At 38.7% G+C, this 21,366-nt stretch overlaps 3 protein-coding genes across 3 annotated transcripts; 2 read left to right on the top strand and 1 right to left on the bottom strand.

The window, feature by feature from the left end:
• Positions 1–1,006: 1,006 nt before the first annotated feature.
• LOC121788929 (serine/threonine-protein phosphatase BSL3-like) lies at positions 1,007–9,075 on the bottom strand. Its single transcript, XM_042187521.1, has 21 exons — positions 8,424–9,075; positions 7,815–7,875; positions 7,648–7,726; positions 7,476–7,555; positions 7,251–7,345; positions 7,070–7,169; positions 6,389–6,458; positions 6,144–6,245; positions 5,947–6,028; positions 5,678–5,857; positions 5,077–5,350; positions 4,756–4,990; positions 4,511–4,681; positions 3,911–4,149; positions 3,523–3,607; positions 3,279–3,377; positions 3,008–3,207; positions 2,854–2,929; positions 2,023–2,158; positions 1,775–1,911; positions 1,007–1,650 (listed from the first exon to the last, which is right to left on the bottom strand). The coding sequence occupies exons 1-21, from the start codon at positions 8,803–8,805 to the stop codon at positions 1,567–1,569; spliced, it is 2,967 nt and encodes a 988-aa protein (XP_042043455.1). The 5' UTR covers positions 8,806–9,075; the 3' UTR covers positions 1,007–1,566.
• Positions 9,076–11,342: 2,267 nt separating this feature from the next.
• Positions 11,343–14,102, top strand: LOC121770985 (protein IQ-DOMAIN 5-like). Its single transcript, XM_042167778.1, has 8 exons — positions 11,343–11,440; positions 11,531–11,621; positions 11,796–12,353; positions 12,445–12,540; positions 12,639–12,866; positions 12,940–13,071; positions 13,200–13,671; positions 13,802–14,102. Exons 2-8 carry the CDS (start codon positions 11,541–11,543, stop codon positions 13,939–13,941), a joined length of 1,707 nt encoding a protein of 568 aa, XP_042023712.1. The 5' UTR covers positions 11,343–11,440; positions 11,531–11,540; the 3' UTR covers positions 13,942–14,102.
• Positions 14,103–18,542: 4,440 nt separating this feature from the next.
• LOC121774100 (secreted RxLR effector protein 161-like) lies at positions 18,543–19,043 on the top strand. The gene has a single exon (XM_042171019.1). It carries the CDS (start codon positions 18,543–18,545, stop codon positions 19,041–19,043), a length of 501 nt encoding a protein of 166 aa, XP_042026953.1.
• The last annotated feature ends 2,323 nt before the right edge of the window (positions 19,044–21,366 follow it).

The following is a 21,366-nucleotide window of genomic DNA, read 5'->3' as shown; positions in this document are numbered from 1 at the left end:
TACCCATGATATTTTTAAAAGTTTAGGTACCATTTACGTGCAAATCGCATAGTTCAAGGACCATTTGCGTAGTCCCCTCATAATAGAAACATACTATAATGCAAGAGTGAGTGGGTGTGTGTGTGTGAAGTGTAGGGTGAGTATTTAGTGAGTGTGATTGCATATTGTGTGAATTGTGTGTTGCATGTAGTGTCTACATTTTATGTGTGTTGTGTGTATAATAAGTGAGTGTGTATTGTGTGCGTAGTTGCTTGTTGTGTGTATGGTAGAGTGCGTACGTGGTATGTGCTTGTATATAGTGTGCGTATGTGTATCTAAGCGCGGTATATATTGTGTGTGTGTGCAGACAAATTATTTCAAGTTCAATTTCATAATCAATTAGGTCCCACATAATTTGACCCAGTTTTCCATTTTGGGCCGTCCCACATAATTTGACCCATTTCACTTTTACCATTTTTGGTAGTGGACCCCACATTACACTAACTCATTCCTACTCACATTTAATTATAAAACTAATATATAAAAATAGGACCCACATTCCACTAACTTTTTCAACTCACTTTTCATTACATTTATTAAAACTCGTGCCCGGTCAAAGTATCCCAAATTATGTGGGACGGAGAGAGTACTTCAATTACCAAACAAACGAATTAAATCTTTCAAAATTCATTTTCAGCTGCATGTACAAGAATGTTGGGACTGAATGAATTTAAGAAAGTCAAATATACCCTTTCTAATCCAAGAAACAAGATTGTCAACCTTAGAAAACATTAAACAGTAAAACTAAGCGCTGCAAAAAAAAAAGGCAAATTGAGCAGTATAAAATTAAAAAGAGAAGTTGAATATCACGATAGAAAGAATTTTTCATCTCCTATTTCAATGACTAAGAATACATAAAAACCCAATGAATGAATATTTCATCTGCTATTTCAATGATTATGAATACACGAAAACCCAATAAATTGAGCTACAATTGGGAAATGGCATGATTATATATGGCCCATACTCAGAAAAGATATATCGCTATTCCAAACAAGAATTGTAAAAGGAGCCTATCATCATCACATTGTAGCAAAAGTAGACACAAATTATACAAGGCAACACCCTCACTCTATTATACATGAATGACCAAGAGATATCTCACCAACCACGTATACAAAACCTCACCCCCTCTTAAAATAGAATAAGACTAAAATGATACACCTAACCTAAGAAACAAAGGAAGACAGAAATATAAACTAATGATGAATGCTGTAGCCTGCCCACCCAACAAAGAAATGACAGCACTGACTACTTTGATCTCTCATGTACAGAAGATATCTCAGAAACACAAAAGTATACACATTTCTCGCTTGATCTCGTCGCCTTTTCCTCAGAGTGCTCCTCAACCGTATGAAACATATCGGGATCTCAAGGCCTTGAAGCCACCAAGAGGTCTGCATACAGTACATATACACATAAGGGTGTATATGTACATATGGTATCATGCTATGTACATATGGCTGGAAAGCCCGGGTGTTAGCATAAGCCCAGAAGATGGAGGAGACAGTTATCTGTGATTGTAATCTAGATCCAAGCAAGAGAACCTCGATCGTTATTGACTTGAGGTCGGCCTCTAGTAGGCGTAGGTGGCCGGTTAGCATTTAGCTCCTGGATTGGATCCAACAATTGGAGGAAAAACATAAATGAATGATATCAGGGAAGAAATATGACCAGTCTGACCACATACTAGATAATATTATACAAAGACTATGGTTTGACATAAATGTAGCACCTGCATCCACGCGTCTTCTGCATGATCTGGAGATGTTTCAGGAGATGAAATAGCAGGGGGCAACGGATGAATGAGTTTAGGCACAACTACTAAATCTCTACCCAAAACCAAGATAGCCCCAGCATTATTCGCAGTACCTACAGAAATTAAATAAGAAACTAAAATCAACCTTCAAATGATGAACCAGTAACATGATGCTGGAAATATTAACTAACCATCATTGATAATCTTAAAAAGGTTGGACATACCACAGTAGTTTGTTGCAGAAAAAAGAGTAATTAAGTGTCCCTGAGCAAATCTTTCAAAGCCGTCCATTACACATTCATGTGCTCGAACTATCAACTGAAGATCATTGTTGTTACAGAATTCCATGACACGATCAGGCTGCATCAGTTGAGATAAATGAGCAGGCACAAACATAGAGGGTGTGTTCCCTATAGGAGATTTCCATTTCTAACATTTGGAAGAATTAAATTTTCCACGAATTGAGCCATAATCAGCCACATACATAATTCTTTTCCCCATTGTTTAATATCCTAGAATTGGCCCAAATATTACCCAAAATAAAGACTTTGACCTAATAGAATTATGGATTGACAAATTTATCCCTCCAAGTGGAAAGGTGGAAAAGTGGGGCAAATGTGTAAAACCAAGTCCATTTCTTGGTGCACTTTTCAATGCACAAACAAATCTTACCTATTAGGCAAGATTTCAATTCTTCCTCAATTGGCATGAATAGTGCGGACCCCACCTCAATTGTAAGGCCCCCAACAATTAATTAGTGGAAGGTGAACAACATAATTCCCCCAATTGGACCAAGAATTGCCCAATTCTTACATAGTGAACACACCCAGAATTAGGGATCCAGAATCCCACAACTATGTTTATGCATAAAATGATAGCCTGAACGAACCATATCAATTGAAAGTAAAAAGAAGCATGGCATCTATAGCAATAAGTAGGGTTTCATAACCCATGACCAACATTTGATCCCACAAAGTATAAATGTAAGTTGCCTCATGAGGTTTTGGATCATATAGATATAGATATTTAGAATATGAGAGAGGAAGGAAACCTACCCCAAATGTAACCAATCCAGGACCTCTTGCATTGGGCCGCAGACCTTCTACACTGTCATTTTCAGTGGGATCGGACCTATAAAGAAATGATTCAGATCAAGATACAGCAATTGAAACAATAAGAGTAATGGGGAAAAAAATAACACGAACTGACCACAATAAGTCCATAAGAACAATTGACCCTGCTTCCATAGGAATTGGACGTTGAATATTCTCAATCTGTTCGATATGGTTTATAGATCTCCCAATACCACCATGCATACAGACAATCTTTTTCTCAATTAATGCGGCCAGAGGAAGCCAATTGAACAATCTGTTTATCCGATGCCATGCCCATATTCCATCTCTCTCACCCTATACATGAAGCTTCATAAGTCCCATGCTTCATCTAAATAACAGGTCATTTACACAATTTTCGTATTTACCATACGCTCAATGCACTCGATCCGAAAGCCAAAAAGAGCGTTGATATCAGCAGCCTCATGATTTCCGCGGATTAAATATACTTGATGTTGATATTCAACCTGCAAATTCGTTAAGAAAAAACATTGTGAAATAAAAAATCAATCATCGTCAAATAGCTTCAGAATGAGGCAGCAAATTATGGTTTAAAAACCTAACAAAACAACTAGGAAAAAAGTCAGCATTGCTCAAAAGATAAGCAAATACCTTTAAAGCGAGGAGAAGGGTAATGGTTTCCAAGCTATGCTGGCCACGATCAACATAGTCCCCCAAGAAGAGATAATCAATATATCTGACATGCATTCACACATCAGTTCAATGTCAAAGCAACAAACTTTAACGGCAAAAAATTTGACATGGTTGGTTCAGCTACCCAGAGTTCTACGCATGAATTCCAGTGCCTAGGAGTACAAGGGATTTAAAGTGTAATGGACACTGGGAGTTGAAGATGTATATATATCCTAACTATGTTGCATACAATGGGAGTTCAAGATGCATCTACCCTTGAGAATAATATGAATAAACAGAACCTACCCAAACATAAATGGACCAATGACCAAAGTATGCAGGAAGATAAGGTGATTTGAAAACTCACGAGATGTCTCCTGCAGTAGAAGGAGATCCATATTCATCAAAAAGCCTCATAAGATCTCCAAATTGACCATGTAAATCACCAAATATCTTAACAGGAGCCTTCAGCTGTAGCACACTTGGTTCACTTGCAAATATTCTCTCAGCACTATCACAAAGATCAGCAATCTCATTACAGTCCAAGAAAAATTGTCTTCGAACTGGAGGCTTCCACCCACGAGGTTTCAAAAGATGAGCAATAACCTGAGACACATTTAGGGGCTGTGATGAAAATTTGAAAAATAGGGAGGGACCTTATAACAACATATCTCCCAAGCTAGTTGGGTCACCTAGTTGACTAAGCTAAAAAATTTGGTTCTAAGTTTATATTAATGAATTGGACTTTGACGGTATGGACAGGAAAGAGGAAAAATATGAGTAACTTAATTGCCACTACCACAACATGATTGATTAACAACTTCAGCTACAAGACAACTTAAAGCAAATTAATGGGAAACAAACAACACTTAAGCCATTGGAACTCCAATCTACACCTCTACTTATTAGCCTTCTCTTGATTACCCTGGTGCCAACATAATTGAAATCTTTAGAGGAGAAACATTACCTTCTTAGGTACACTATTAATTGACATTTGTCGATCTAAAAGTTTCCTAGCTGCTGTTGCACTTTCTGGAGTTCCGTAGCTGACCCGTCTGCCTTCATTTTCAAACTGATCAATTGACAGTTGTCTAACCATACCACCTAAGGCACCACCAGTCTCTGCAGCTACAACCACCTGCACATGTAATCTGTGTAAATAAAACATCTAACAACGGTTATGTACTATATATATCTTGTCCTGATACTGACAGCACGGTGATGAAGTCGAACTCCAGCTGGAATAGAATTATTTGACATTGCAGAGTCGGGTTTAATAAATGTAGTTTGTTTTCCACTTGGTGTTGCCTCAGCTCCACGATCTCTGTCTGGCAGCTCAACTTCTCCATCGACTTGTCGAGCTTTAGCAGCTTTTAATGTGGCACTTATAGCCTCAGCTTCAGCTGCAGCAGCTTCAACCAAGTAGTCGACACCTTTACTTAGTTGTCTGTGCACAAAACACCAGAACTTGAGGCAACAGACATAGCAAACTAATCAGATAGATAGACAGCAGGATTAAAGATAACAGCTAACCGAGAACCCTGTAGCATCGCATTCTCTGTGCTTATATCTGTATAGATATCACCATTGACAGGAGGGGCAACAGGACTTCCAACAACAACAGCCCCATCAGCGGCAGATTCAGTTACAGGAACCCTTGTTCTATCATCATTAAATCCATATCTGCCTTGTGAACTCCCTTGCTGCAAATTGGAAGCCGCAGCCGCAGCTGCGGCATGAGAAGCTGCAGTAGTCGTTTCAGCAGCAGCCAAATCTTCAGCAACAAGCAAATCATCAAGAAGCACCCCTACATCATTGTTTTTCAATAGTTAACACAACCTGGGTTTATTAACAGTAACAGCAGAGATTGTCACAATGCAACAAAGATATACACTTTAAGGACAAAAGTGGTAAAAGCTTCCAATCTTCTTTTAAGAGCTAAAGACATCTACTCCAAAACTGTAGACAAGCAAGCTGTAGATACCTCAATGCAGAATTCAAAAAACCACTATACCTGAAGTGACCAGAGATACAAATTAAGATTCATAATTCTCATTGTAAATTTAAGCCTAAAACTAATAGATTTTTATCAGGTAAATGTATCATGTATCATGTATCATGTATCATGTCTCACCACCACGTAGACCACCATAAATGAATATCAAGTCACCAACAGCAGCAGCAGCATGCCTACAGCGCCTTGTTAACTCAACTGCTGCATCTCCTACAGCAGCATCAGCACTGTATCGACCTGTTCTCGGTGTCGTGACAACAGACTTTGTATTGCACCAAACTCCAGCTGCTGTATCCAAAACTACACAAAATACAAACTGATGTCAGTCCCAATCATATAGTGTATGTAAATATGGATAGTCACATACTATATGACCAAATGAAAAGTACCAGCAACACTTGAGGAGTCCTCTACCATGTGTCCACCACCAAGTGCCCCTCCAGATACATGAAGACGTGCATTAACGAAAACCTGGATAAGTAACATAAACCATTATATTTTACAAATAGCTGTCTTTGTTTTATGCAACTAAACTAATAGTTACTATAGCGGCCAATACTTAGTGAGAGGCTAATGAATAACTTACCGCAGCATGTTGATACCTTGGTGATGGTGAGACACCAGGTGCAATGGCCCATTCCCACCTACCATCCCTGTGTTTAGCAAGCCCATATGCACTAGCTAGTGGCTGTGAATTATGTCATTCGGAGGAAAACAGTCAAACAGAGAGAGCAAATGGAAGTTGTACCCATGAATATTGAAGAGAATGCCAATTTCCAGCAGAGGATTGAAGCAACGTCAACAACATAAATGCTTGCATGACAGACTTACAACACTATTTGCATCCCTTCCACCACAAAGCAGAAGAAGACCATCGGAGCGTGCACTTGCAGTTGCATACCTGGGAAGTTGGGCCATGTTAGCACAACCTAAGATCTTTACTTTATTTCATAAGAAAATACCTCAAATTTCCCATCAACTCTAAGCTGGTCATACTCTCCTTTGTTATTACTTATTTATACACCTTTACTCGTAAAATTAAGAAAATACAGCGCGATTTATGTTTATCTATTTATTTTACCTACTTACGAGGGTTATTTAAGATCAATACAGAATATTTCAAAATTAGATAGAAATGAGGTGGTAGGGTTCAACCCCTGAGCAATATTATTTACCTAAATAAATTTGATAGTGCTCCATTTTTTGTTCAACTATCAAATTTAGAAATAAAATCAATTTGTTAAATAAAAAATATTCAGTCGATTATCGTTATTAACACATTCTATAATCTATGTTCTAGATAAGTATTTTTGTGTTCAAAAATACTTTTAAGTTCCAATATTTCTACAAATTTTGCAGAGAAAGGTAAACTCGAAGTGTCCAAGATTATTTATAGTTTCTAGGTCATAGAAGACAAAGATTTTACATTCTCAAGTTTAACAAGTAATTTGGGGCCAAAGTGAAAGTCATTCAATAATACAACAAGGTTATAAGAAAGTTGCACAAACTCACATGCATGGAGGTGGCCCTTCACCCTCGGGCTCTAGTTTCCTCCATTTATATGGCTTTGCAGCAGTATCCAATGCCCATACATCAGCTAAAGGCCGCTTCCCTACCAAAAAAATGGAACAGTTAATTTATTAACCAACAAATGTCAAATATAGAAAGGGAAAAGTAATTTAAGAAGACAAACCATCATTTCCACCAATTGCCATTAAATACCGCTGACCAACCAAAGCCATTACATGCCCATACCGTGGCCCGGGGCCAGGACCATGCACCACAACCCTAAAGATATTAAGATGCTAGCTCAGTGACAAGAATAACAATGAAGTAAAAGGGTTTTTTAGAGAGTAATCACTTCAGAAGTTGGAACAAACTATACAACAATGCATTTAACTCTTACATAAAAACCTACCTATGCCATCTCGGTCGTTGCTGTGTAAGGTCCAGAACATGAAGATCTTCGGCCGATAAACCAGCAGGACCAATCCCACCCTATGAAAGATAAGAGTAAAAATTCAGTTTGTCGTCCAAACATAGAAAGATAAATATGCACCTTCCACAAAAAATTCCATCTAGCAACAAACCTGAATAACAACCATCGTACCTACAGCAGTGGCAACATGAGCTGCCCTAGGTGTGGGTGGTTCCCCAATTGGGGTAACACTGCAATATAAAAGTCTGCCTCGTCAAAGAAAGTGAAAAGTGAATGGACCAATGACCAGACCATAAGAACGAGGTTATCTTAACTTACCAAGACCACTTATTTGCCAATACATCATAGCAATGCACATCGGCAGTTGCCCCAGCCAACCCTGCAATAACATGTTTTCTATATTGGAATTGTAGCTATATGATAACAATATCTATTGATATATTTCCCATTTTCAGTATGAAAATCTATCATTAACCGCTATAAGCTCTAAAAAATGTTATGAAAGGGCCTTCATCGATTCCATGTCATTCATATTATAGAACTCGTTTTAAATCTTGTTCTTCTACCTACACAACATGCTTAAAAGTTAAAACCCTTGAATAAACTTCAGCATGTAACATTGAAGATAAATCAGTGCCCACGGAACCTCTAAATTGCAAAGCAGGTGACATTAATCTTATCTCATGAGTATTGCATATCCCGAGATAATAGCACCAAACTATGTTAAGTTCTTCATAGCATCCGACAGTGTGTAAAAATTTATTCACATTTCAATTCATTGACCACTAAAAGATTGCAAGATATTACTCGAGAAGGTAACTTAATCATCAAGAGGAGGGAACTCAACAATGCAAAACAAGACTAGGGGGTGAATAAGATCCTTAATTCTCAGGCATTATGAATTTTAAAATATATACGAGAACATACGGATTCCGGCGCTTCCCGCGGAAGAAGGAGTTCCCGATGCAGCTGAATTGCCTTCAAGCGCCGTTGCCCCTCCGAAAAGAATTAATCTCGGCCCAATATACCCAGGACTTCCCTCCTCCCCAACCGCCGGCACCGCTGTCAACGTGTGACCACATCGCGGACCTGGACCATCCTCCTTCTTCTCAATTATCGCGTTCACCACAGTATAGGTCGGTGCGCAGCGTGGTCCGCCCACAATCGCCCCGCTAGTACTATTATTGCTCTGTTCCTGCTGCAGCTGCGGCGACGAGGATTGAGATTCGTTGGACAGAAGCGCAACCGTATTAGCAGTGCTGGAGTCCGCCGACGGATCCTGATCGGGCTCGCTGGAATCGACGTCCATTTATGCGGAAAAAAAAAACCTAAATTCCGAAGCTTGGCAATGGCTGAGCTCGAATTTTCAGAAATGGGCATTTTGAATCTTCATTTTGGACAAAGCCCTAGCTCCGATAGATTGAAACCTTTTTCCACAACAGTAACGAATTCCACCTTTTTCTTCAAAGTTTCGCTGTTTTGTTTCCCTATGTTTGAAGAGGTGACGACGACGACGACGACGAAAACAAACGGGACGGTAAACCAAACACGCTATTTCTCTCTCTACAATAAAGAAATCTAGAGAGAGAATGAAATGTTAATTTTCTTTTGTGTATGAGTGATGGTAAACGGCCATAATGTGGCCGGCCATAAAGATTTAATTTAGTCAATTTACATGTATAAAAAAATTAGAATTAGTGTGTGAATGGACTTGTGAGTTGATACTTATCTTTGAATTCCATTACGTAAAACACATTAATATCACGAATTATTGTATACGTTGAGCAACAATCAAGAAATGACAGTAGTAATAAGTTGAGCTAAAACTACGAAAGAGCAATACTAACATGTTGAACAACATATAATGAAGATCATATAAATGTAAAATCAAGTAGTATTAAACCAAAAATTTGAAAAAAAATCAATTTTTTTTGTTATTTAATTAATTTATGGCCGGCCATAATGTGATCATATAGTTTTATTCTTTTTGTATTATGGTAATCTTTCAATCATAATGAACGACTAATAATTTAATATTGATTCCATAAATGATTAGTGACAGTGTGTCTGAACTAAAACAGTTTTAAATTCGTAAATATATTGAAATTTGCACGATACGTATAGGTAAAATTATGACAGTATTATTGTGTAAATCACTTAATTGTCTCCAGCTTCGATTTTGAGTGAAGTTTATATAATCCTTTTCTTTTTATTCCGACTTTGAGGGAAGTTTATAATTATATATCCCTATTTTAAAAATAAAAATTCTTTTCTTTTTTGTTGGTCCTTTAAAAATATAAATTTTTTATTTTATAAAGTTTTTTTAATAAATTTTTGTATCTCTCTTATTTTATTAATTTTATATTAAATGATGTGCTATTTTAAAAGTTTTTATTATTGGGAGACGGGAGGAATAAATAGTAAAATATGTAATCGGTGGAGTATATAGTTAGATTAATATAAAGGGTATAATTGAAAATAAATTAATCCAATACAAACAGCGAACCCATACTCAAAAATGAAATTAATCGCCAACAATTGTTTCTATAGCCTACGGTTGCGCAGTAATTCAAGTTGTTCGTTTAATTTATTTTTTTCTAATTTCGTACACAAAGCACTTTTCCATTTTTATGTAATTATTATTGTTTGGAATAAAATATTTCATGTGTCTAATGTCATTGATTAAATATCATGAAAATTAATATATACACATTATGAAAATTAATATAGACGCATTATGTCCGTGAAAAATAATCTTATTTATGAATGACACGAGTTTTAATGACAAATTAGTATAACAGAGATGGGAGAAAAATAAAAGAGAGATAAAGAAAAAATGAATAAAATGTGAAAGTAAGTTTCTATTTTGAAATGAGACAATTTTTTGTGGACATAAAAAAAATGACAAACTAGGACTATTTTTCGTAGACGGATGAAGTATGAGATTTGAAAAGAAATTTAAAACAAGCAAATTATAATCGTTTAAAAATTTTAAGATAATTTATAATTTTAGTGCCTGTTCGGTAGAGAAAAGATGAAATTCCTATTCGAAGTAGGAGACAAAATCTCGTCTGCTCCTTGTACTAGGGAGAAAAATATAACGATGATGGGAGAGTTGTGTCTCTCTCTCGTCTATTTACTCAAGTTAAAGTTACGCTGCTTTCCTCAACATCCTCGAACATGACTTGTCATAGGCCCATTTTGCATCCACTAGCCTCCCAATAATAGTTCGTTTCACTCACTCGCAAATGTGAAAAATCACCTCCACTTAACGAGTTCACTGAGTCTTTATTTTTTTACGATCATTCCTTTGTGAAAGGTCTAAATAATTTCGACTTTCGACGTATGATTGTTTAAGCATGAATTGACCATCTTCTTAAACCGTGTCCAATACTGACTAAGTATTTCGTCAAATGTCTGGGACAAATAAAAAAATAATATGACTCAACTATTTTGGGATGGATGGATATCAACATTTGTCTATTTATAGGCAATTATTTTAATTTTATAAATTTTAATATGTATTTGTATCTGTTGATTTCATTTGTAACGAAAAATCAATGAAGAAAAAAAGTGAACCTATCATATGATTACCTAAATCTTTTGAATATATGTTGAAGCCGTAGTCCTCAACTCTTTGGACGACAAGAAAATAATCGACACAAAAAAGTGTTTTTGTATAATAAAATACTAGTAAAACAATGCAAAATTAAATAATAGTCAATGAAATTAGAGTGTGGTAATAAAAAGGTGCAATGCCGGTACATGCTCTAGACCACATTTTTCTAGTGGAATTTTTTATTTGAATTTTTTGTTTACGTATTCATTTTTGCAGACGCATACAATCTTTTCCTTGTTCCTGGGAAATTTAATGTGTGCGTTTGTCGAGCATCCTCAAATTTATATTCTCCAGCGGCAGTGTGCATGGATTAAATCAGCTGCAGGTATTAATTCTCCAAATTTTTGTGTTTAAAGCTTGCGTTTTTGTTGAAATATTGGTTGATGATCCTTCTTTCCTTAATTTTCCGCTGCAGCTCTGACAATATGGGTGTTCCAAAGAAATGGATCAAACAATTGCTTGGTTTGAAGAAATCAGAGAAAATAGTATCTTCGGAGAACGGAAATGTTGGTGATATTTGTATTCTCTTTTATCATCAATTCATCATTGTTGTGTATTGATATTTGATTTGTTACACACAGAGATAGGATGCCTACCTTTAGATTGTGTTCTATTAATTATTGATCGTAGTTAATGTGTATGAAGATCGCAAATCTCAATTTGGGGGTTTCAATGTGCAGATTTCTAGAAATGCTAGCGAGAGCAACCATAGCAAGCTCTCTGTTGAGCATGAGAGAGGCAGATTTGAAAACGTTTTGAATGAAAATGTGGACACAGAATTTGAAGATGACGATGCATTCTGGCAGTGGGAGATGGACCACTCCGATGCGCCTTCGACTTCCCTTGAGACGAATAACTCAGTGGACCGGTCTTCTGTTTCACCGCGTGCAGAAAATGCATCTGAGCAGCAATCTCAAGAGGATTGGAGAGAAGAGTGGTTGGGTGAATGTGCCAAGGATAAGGAAGGCAACTTCCAGCCAACTTTGGATTCACCGGAGGAGCAAAGTGCAGCTCAGCTTGAAGATGATGATGCTGTACAAGGATGGGCAATGCCGGATGTCAGAGAGGTATTTGAGTCAGATCCTGATCAAATTAGTCCACTATCCGGCTCACTCGAGTTGGAATATGAAGCTCCAGATGCCCAAGATGCAAACGATACATCTAATTTAGAGGAGGACCAGAGTATGCAGGAGGAATTGGCAACCCGGCGTATCCAAACAGCATTTAGAGGATTTCTGGTATAGCTTTCATTGAATTTGTAAACTGTATTGCTCCTTGCTAGCACAAGGGATTTGGAGAGCTATCCTTAATTCTGTTGTTTGCTTTCAGGTGCAAAACGAAGCTAAAACTAAAACTCAAACTCGACCGCCTATGAATGAAGAATTGGCTGCCTTACGAATCCAAACTGTTTATAGAGGACTCATGGTATATAGAATTCATGCATATATGGAAACAATATGTTTGCGGTGTTTGTTTACCATAATGAGCAGTAACTATGCTTCCTATGTTTTGTTATACATCAGGCTAGGCGAGCCTTTCGTCCTATAAAAGGAATGGCAAGGCTTCAAGCTCTAGTGAACGGTAATACTGTGAAAAGGCAAGCTGCCATTGCCCTTCGCTGTATTCAAGCTCTGGTAAAAGTTCAGGTCCATTCCCGAGCTAAACATGTCCGCTCTGCATTAAAAAATCAATCTGTACAAAAGAAGCTGATACAACAACTTGAAGTTGAGGCTCCAGCTAAAAAACCTGAAGTAAGCCATTTGAAATTTACTTTGTTATACTAAAGCTCAAAATCTTACATGGATTGCTATTTCGCCGATCTAGCTTGTACAGAACACACAGAATGGGTGGTGTGACAAGGTTGGCTCTGCTGCTGAAATCCGAGCCAAGTCGCAGAAAAGGCAGGAGGCCACTGCTAAGCGTGAAAAAGCAAGAGCTTATGCCTTAGCTCGTCAGGTAAACGTCTCTTTAATTATCCTCAATTGAGAAACTTTGTGGCTGTAAGAGAGTAGTAGTGCAAAAGAAAAAGAAACATCTCTGATATGATGATTATGTTTGAAATGAAAAAAATCTTTATCCTGCAGTGGCAGGCTGGGATAAGGCATCAGCCTCAGCAGAAGCAGCGGCGGCAGCCTTCTCAGCAGAAGGAGGCAACACCTGTTGGTTTCCCCACAGTTAAAAGTGAGTGGGGCTGGAATTGGTCGGAGAGATGGATGGTTGTTCGCCCATGGGAAACTGTTTCAGATGATGTTGGTGTTAGAGATGGGACGAAGAGTCCTACAAAAGAACAGGTTGCTCTAGTGGATGCTCCAACATCTTCATTGACAGAGACAAAGCCATTGTCAAGTACAGGTAACGGAAAACCTACCCCCCGTTTCAACACCACCACTGAGAAAGGTCCTTCATCGAGGAAGGTAGCTGCAAGTAGGAATCCGAGAACATCTATAAAAAATTCAGCTACCTCGAGGTCAGCTGCTGGCTCTAGATCGTTCAGCACTCCTACAGAGCGATCCAACCTTTCAGATATTCAAGACAAGAAGCGATGGTCTCTGCCTGGTAAAGGTTTCTCTCACTCACTCATACACACAAACAGATCCTTGTCATATTTGGTTCCGTATATGAATTCTGGATGTGTCAAAATAGAGTTGATGAATTTGCTTGCCTTTCCACAATCTGGTTGGAACAGGGACAGTGCATGGAGCTAAGCTTGTTGCTCAAACTGCTGTCAGCAGCCGCCCCCGCACTCAAAGTACAACTCAGAAGCCCGGGGGTTCCAGAAGCAAACTGAACGGGAACGATGTCAAGCCCTCAAAGCTCAGCCGGTAGCTCTCCCACCAAGCACACATTCTTTGGAGCGGAAACAGCCACAAAACACAAAAGAGCTCAGAATGAAATGCCTGGACTCAACATCTAGGATTTGTATTCAGTTCAGCAGTATTTGCATTGTACACTATAATCGTTATAAAATGAGTTATTTAAGTAGTTTATTCCATCGTCTATGAGAATATTATCAGAATTGAGAAGCTACAACCCATTGTTGACACTTGAAAGTTATGATAAAACCAAAAGATCATTCAAATATTCTTATTTATTTGGTTTCCTTTTGCTTTCTCTCGAATCGAGGCTGGTCAACAAATTAAAGAAAAAAGAAATAAATACTGATTTTACAAAATAGAACTGGAACTGGAAAGTGTTGGAAGGAAATCACAAGATTGAAGGAAATCACACAAATTAGGAAATTGATATATTCCTTGATTTTGTATATTTATTGATTCCATGTTTAGGGAAAATCTTGTCATCTATAGGGATTCCTTAGCCTATTTAAAGGCATGTATATTGTGCCAAAAACATAGAAGTTGAATGAATACAATACTGATTTTCAACATGGTACCAGAGCAAAGGCTCAGAAAAATATCATCATAGCCTAGAAACCTTTCCCGGCCAAGAAGGCGAACCTGCAATCTACACCAAAAATGTCAGACAGCGAGGAGGAGCGAAAACCAGACAACATTGAGGATGGACGATTAAAGATGAGCAGGAATGTTACTCTAGCCGTTAAACTTAACGGGACAAATTACTCCCTGTGGAAACGGTTGATGAGAGTAGCAATTGTAGGAAGGCGGGCAAACCGATATATCACTGGTACACCGCCTCCACCGGAACCAGGGCTGCGAGGCTACTCAAGTAGGGAGGAAGCCGATATGATCGTATTCTCATGGATCATTGACAACGTTGAGACCGAAATTGTTGTCGATTTCGCACACCACCAGACTGCACAGGCTCTATGGGAGAGCCTACAAACCACTTTTGAAAGCACGGCAAATCCATATTTGCTGTATGATTTGGAGGAGAAGGCAGGCAAGGTCGTCCAAGGAGAACAGAGGCTCGAGACATACTAGCGACAATTTCACGGAGTGTGGATCGAGATCGACCGGTGCCAATATCAGCCGGTCGACTGCTGCGACAAGGGAATCAGCCAACTCCGAACATATGTAGGAACCAGACGCCTATTCAAATTTCTGACAGGACTCAACCCGGTATACGACGGAATCCGGAGGGACATTCTCAAAGAGATCCCATTGCCCTCAGCCGAGACCGCATACGGGATGGTGAAAAGAGAAGCCGCTCGACGCAAGATGATGCCGGTAACAGACCCTGACCACCAGACCGGCGCAATCAACGGCGACTCATCATCGGGCCAAATTGGACTCGGGTTCGCTGTCCGAAACCAACCTCAACAACGGCCAAAACAGCCACCACCGCGAGCAGCCGCACAACCACCCAACTGCCGAGGATTCAAACCCGATAAATCAAAGATGTGGTGCTCACACTGTGGAAAGAACAAACATACCAGAGAAACGTGTTTTCTTCTCGTCGGATTCCCGGAGTGGTGGGATGAGAAACAAAAGGCAAAGGCACGGTTGGCAATCGGGATGGAGGATGGTGGCGGTGGACTATTTCCGCAAGAGGCGGGCAACCGGGAGGTCACCGTCACCCGTGGGAAAGCAGGGGACACCGACCAGCAGCAGGGCGGAGGCGGCAGAGCCGGCGAGGCAACCGGAATTGGGGAGGTGGCTTTTGCCGAGAGAAAATGAGTCAGCTCAATTGGAGGTATGGGATTAGGGTTGACAAATCCTAATCCCCAATTTAATTTGCTATTTAGTCCTTCAAGTTCGATTGATGCTAAAAAACACCCGCATGAGTCATTTTTATTCTAGCCCCTGTAGGTCTAAGAGTATTCAATTTGAGCCCCGAAATTTGCATACGAGACCTCAGAATAATGAATTTCGAGATAAAACCCCTAAAGTAGCTGAAAATACTTTCCTTAGCCCAAATCGTTTTGCACCTTTGGAGAATATCCCGATTGCTTGTATTGCCCAAAGTAGAACCGATTCTAAGGAAAGTGGATGGATTTTTGATTGTGGGGCGACTGATACTATGTCCTATGATAGAGATGATTTTTCTGAATTTGATGGAGCGAAAAAAGCCATATACAAACTGCTGATGTGGAATTAACTGTTGTGAATGGGAGTGGAACCATCGAAATTTCTCCGACCTTAAAACTAAAAAATTGTCTATATGTGCCCAAATTATCCCATAAACTCATGTCTATCAGCCATATAACGAAAGAATTAAACTGTACATTACTGATGCATCCAAATTTCTGCGTATTACAAGATATCAGGACGAGGAGGATAATTGGGCGTGGCACTGAGCGTCAAGGTCTCTATTATGTAGATGAGATTGCTCAACAAGGTGGCACCGCAATGCTTGCTCACGGATCTGTAAACCGAGAAGCTTGGTTGTGGCACCGCAGACTAGGGCATCCATCCTCGGGTTATTTAAAATTGCTTTTTCCAAAGTTTTCTCATTTTAAGGATATTACTTGTGAGTCTTGCGTTTTGGCGAAAAGCCACAGACAATCCTTTAGATCACGCGATACTCGTGTTGAGACTATTTTTTCTTTAGTACATGCGGATGTTTGGGGTCCCGCTCCTATTATTGGTGATCATGGTTTTAAGTATTTCCTTCTATTTGTGGACGATTGCACTAGATTAACTTAGGTATATTTTTTGAAACATAAATCTGAAGTCTTCGAAAAATTTACTCACTTTTTTACTTTGATCCAGACACAATTCCAAACCGGTATCAAAATCCTTAGATCCGACAATGGTAGGGAATTTGTTAATAAAGAAATGACAAATTTTTTTAAGGAAAAGGGATTAGTTCATCAAACTACTTGTCCCTATACACCTGAACAAAATGGGGTAGCAGAGAGAAAGAATAGGGTAATCCTAGAGATCACAAGAGCCCTGTTTTTTGACTCATGAGTCCCGAAGTTTTTGTGACCCGAAGCTGTTGTTACTGCTGTCTATCTAATTAATCATCTGCCCACTAAAATATTAGGTATGAAAACTCCTCTACAGATTCTTTCATCTTTAACTAATATTCCTACACCTCTCACTCTTCCGCTCAAAATCTTTGGTTGTTCTGTTTATGTGCATGTGCCAAAACATGAAAGAACTAAATTTTCTGCATGTGCAATAAAATGTGTTTTCTTGGGGTATGGGATAAATCAGAGAGGGTATCGATGCTATCACCCAGGGTCTAGGAAAATTATAACAACCATGAATTGTAATTTTCTAGAGAGTGAATATTTTTATACCAAACCTCGGGGTCAGGGGGAGAATCATGGTAAGGGGGAGTATGAAATAATTCGACCCCTCAATTTGTCGGTGCCACACCTAAACATCTCGACCGCGGAACTAACAGAGCAAGCTAGTGTCACCGCCGAGCCAGTCATGTCTGCTGTAGAGCCTCCTCAAACGCCTACGCCCGAATCTTCCCCTCCAGTGATATCTAAGGTAATTCCTGAAACTAGCTCAGATAATACCGTTATTACCCCTGACGAGTCTGGTATAGATGAGAGTGAGAATGCAGCAATTGATGGTCATACTGGCCGTTTTGTGCTCCCTCCAAGAAGCACTCGCGACATTCCAGCTAAGAGATACAGTCCTGAAAGGATTCGCAAAAGCAGATATTCTATGGCAAACCTGGCCAAAGCCAATCTAACTGAAATGGCTAGGGCATTTGAAGCAGCTCTTTATGAGGAGGAGGAAATCCCATATACAGTCGAGGAGGCCATGAAAATTCCTCATTGGAAGGAAGCAATGCTAGTAGAGATGCGGGCCCTACTGAAGAGTAATACATGGGAGGTTTGTCTGAAACCTGATGGAGTTCGAACAGTGGGGTGTAGATGGGTCTTCACCATCAAATGGAGGCCGGATGGGTCGATTGAAAGGTATAAGACGAGACTGGTGGCCAAAGGGTACACTCAGACCTATGGGGTTGATTATGCCGAGACATTCTCACCAGTGGCAAAAATGAGCACTATTCGAGTACTTTTTTCGATAGCAGCAACCAAGGAGTGGCCATTGCATCAGTTCGACGTGACGAACGCCTTTTTACATGGAGAACTACAAAAGCCCATCTATATGGAAGCACCTCCCGGATTTACTAAGGAATTCGAAGGAGGCAAGGTCTGCAAATTAAAACGGACACTGTACGGGCTAAAACAGTCACCTAGAGCATGGTTTGGGAGATTTACAGAGGTGATGAAAAAATATGGGTACAAGCAAAGCAACTCTGATCATACCTTGTTCTTGAAGAAAAGAGAAGGAAAAATCATTTGTCTGATCATCTATGTAGATGATATGATTATCACTGGCGATGACGAAGAAGAGATAGCCCAGCTAAGAAAGAATTTATTCGCAGAATTTGAGATGAAGGACTTAGGACTTCTGAAATACTTCCTGGGTATAGAAGTTCTAAGATCAAAAAGGGGAATCTTCATCAGTCAGAAGAAGTATGTTTTAGATCTTCTAACTGAAACATGATTACTGGATTGTAAGCCGACAGACATTCCTATGGTTCAGAATCACGGTTTACGGATAGTTGAAGGAGCTGAAACTACTCACCGCACCAGATACCAGCGTCTAGTTGGGAAACTGGTGTACTTGTCCCATACTAGACCCGATATAGCCTACGCAGTTGGGGTGGTCAGTCAGTTCATGCATGCACCTCAAGTAGCTCACTGGGAAGCAGCTCTGAGGATCGTTCGGTACTTAAAGGGGACAGTAGGTCATGGAATTCTGTTTGAGAATCATGGACATCTGGAAATTCATGGGTTTACAGATGCTGACTGGGCAGGAAACCCAAATGACAGAATATCAACAGCTGGTTACTTCACCTTTGTGGGAGGGAACCTTGTCACATGGCGAAGCAAGAAACAAAAGGTAGTAGCTTTGTCGAGTGCTGAAGCTGAGTTTCGAGGTATTAAAAGTGGATTGACGGAGATTCTATGGTTGAAGAAATTGATGACTGAGTTGGATTTGAACTCCAAAAAATTCGTGCAAGTTGTTCTGTGACAATAAAGCGGCAATCAGTATATCCGAGAATCCAGTCCAGCATGACCGCACGAAACATGTCGAGGTGGATCGACATTTCATCAAGGACAATATAGAGGCAAAAACAGTAGAACTTCCTTTTGTGAGATCAGAAGACCAATCGACAGATATACTCACAAAAGCTGTCGATGCAAGGAACTTCCGTGAAGTATTGGGCAAGTTAAGAATGGATGATCACATTACTTAACTTGAGGGGGAGTGTTGGAAGGAAATCACAAGATTGAAGGAAATCACACAAATTAGGAAATTGATATATTCCTTGATTTTGTATATTTATTGATTTCATGTTTAGGGAAAATCTTGCCATCTATAGGGATTCCTTAGCCTATTTAAAGGCATGTATATTGTGCCAAAAACATAGAAGTTGAATGAATACAATACTGATTTTCAACAGAAAGCAATCCAAAAGGAAAAGAAAATCGCGAAAGCAGAGAAAGAAGAAAAAGCATTCCATATAACCGATATAACGGCCCGACTTCCCCCAATTGGCAATTGTTGTTCCTCTCTGCAACGCAAAATCTATAAATCTCAAAAACACCATTCGTCGCAGCAATATGAAATCTCACTCTCGCATAAACTCAAATTAGTAATCGAAGAGGAAATTCATCCGCAGTCATGGCGGTTTCCTCCCTACTGCTAATCCTCATCCTCTCTCTACCACTCTTCTTCTTCTTCCTCGCTAAATCTCCATCTCCATCTCCCTCTTCCACAAGGCCATTGCCACGGACTCCGCCAATTTCCCCCGCCGCCCTAAAATCGCCTTCCTCTTCCTCACCAACTCCAACCTCCACTTCGCCCCCCTCTGGCACCGCTTCTTCTCCAATGCCACGCTCAACCACTACACCATCTAAGATACTAAACGTTGACAAAAACACTGACAATTTACCAATATCAATTGTCCTGATTTAATTAATTGAAAAGTATGCCATCCTCTAATTTGTCTTTTTATCCTAAGGGCGTGTTTTGGCTGGGTTAATTGTGTTTATCCTGTTTTGTCCAGCCGTTTTGTTGCTTTGACTAGGGGTGGGTCGGTACGGTATACCATACCGACCGTGCCATACAGCATACCGTACCGGAAAGTACGGTATGAAAAAATTCAATACCGATACCGTATCGAATTTTCGGTATACCGAAATTCCGGTATACCGGAAATTCGGTATGATATTTTTGATAACGGTTACCATACCGTTATTACGGTATACCGTACCGTGTTTCGGTATACCATTTTTAACGGTATACCGAAACACGGTACGGTACGGTATACCGTAATAGCGGTACGGTACGGTATACCGTAATACCGAAATAAAGATTCAACAACAATAATAATAATTTGTTTCTTGATTTGTTCATTTACTAATGATAGTTTTAGATTTTTTGGATGATAAAATGATACTTTTGCATCATAAAATGATAGTTTCAAATGATAAAATGATACTTTTGTTTAATAATGATAGTTGTAGATTTTTTGGATGATAAAATGATACTTTTGCATCATAAAATGATAGTTTGAAGGGATAAAATGATAGTTTCAAATGATAAAATGATACTTTTGTTTAATAATGATAGTTTTAAATTTTTTGGATGATAAAATGATACTTTTGCATCATAAAATGATAGTTTGAGGGGATAAAATGATAGTTTCAAATGATAAAATGATACTTTTGTTTTAAAATGATAGTTTTAGATTTTTTGGATGATAAAATGATACTTTTGCATCATAAAATGATAGTTTGAGGGGATGAAATGATAGTTTTAGGGGATAAAATGATAGTTTCAGAAGATAAAATGATACTTTTGTTTAATAATGATAGTTTTAGATTTTTTGGATGATAAAATGATACTTTTGCAACATAAAATGATAGTTTGAGGGGATAAAATGATAGTTTCAAATGATAAAATGATACTTTTGTTTAATAATGATAGTTTTAGATTTTTTGGATGATAAAATGATACTTTTGCATGATAAAATGATACTTTTGCATCATAAAATGATAGTTTGAGGGGATAAAATGATAGTTTCAAATGATAAAATGATACTTTTGTTTTAAAATGATAGTTTAGATTTTTTGCATGATAAAATGATACTTTTGCATCATAAAATGATAGTTTGAGGGGATAAAATGATAGTTTCAAATGATAAAATGATACTTTTGTTTTAAAATGATAGTTTAGATTTTTTGGATGATAAAATGATACTTTTGCATCATAAAATGATAGTTTGAGGGGATAAAATGATAGTTTCAAATCATAAAATGATACTTTTGTTTAATAATGATAGTTTTGG

The sequence above is a fragment of the Salvia splendens genome, chromosome 2 (genome assembly GCF_004379255.2).
Source record: "Salvia splendens isolate huo1 chromosome 2, SspV2, whole genome shotgun sequence".
NCBI lineage: Eukaryota > Viridiplantae > Streptophyta > Magnoliopsida > Lamiales > Lamiaceae > Salvia > Salvia splendens.
This window is presented reverse-complemented; position numbering and strand designations above follow the sequence as displayed.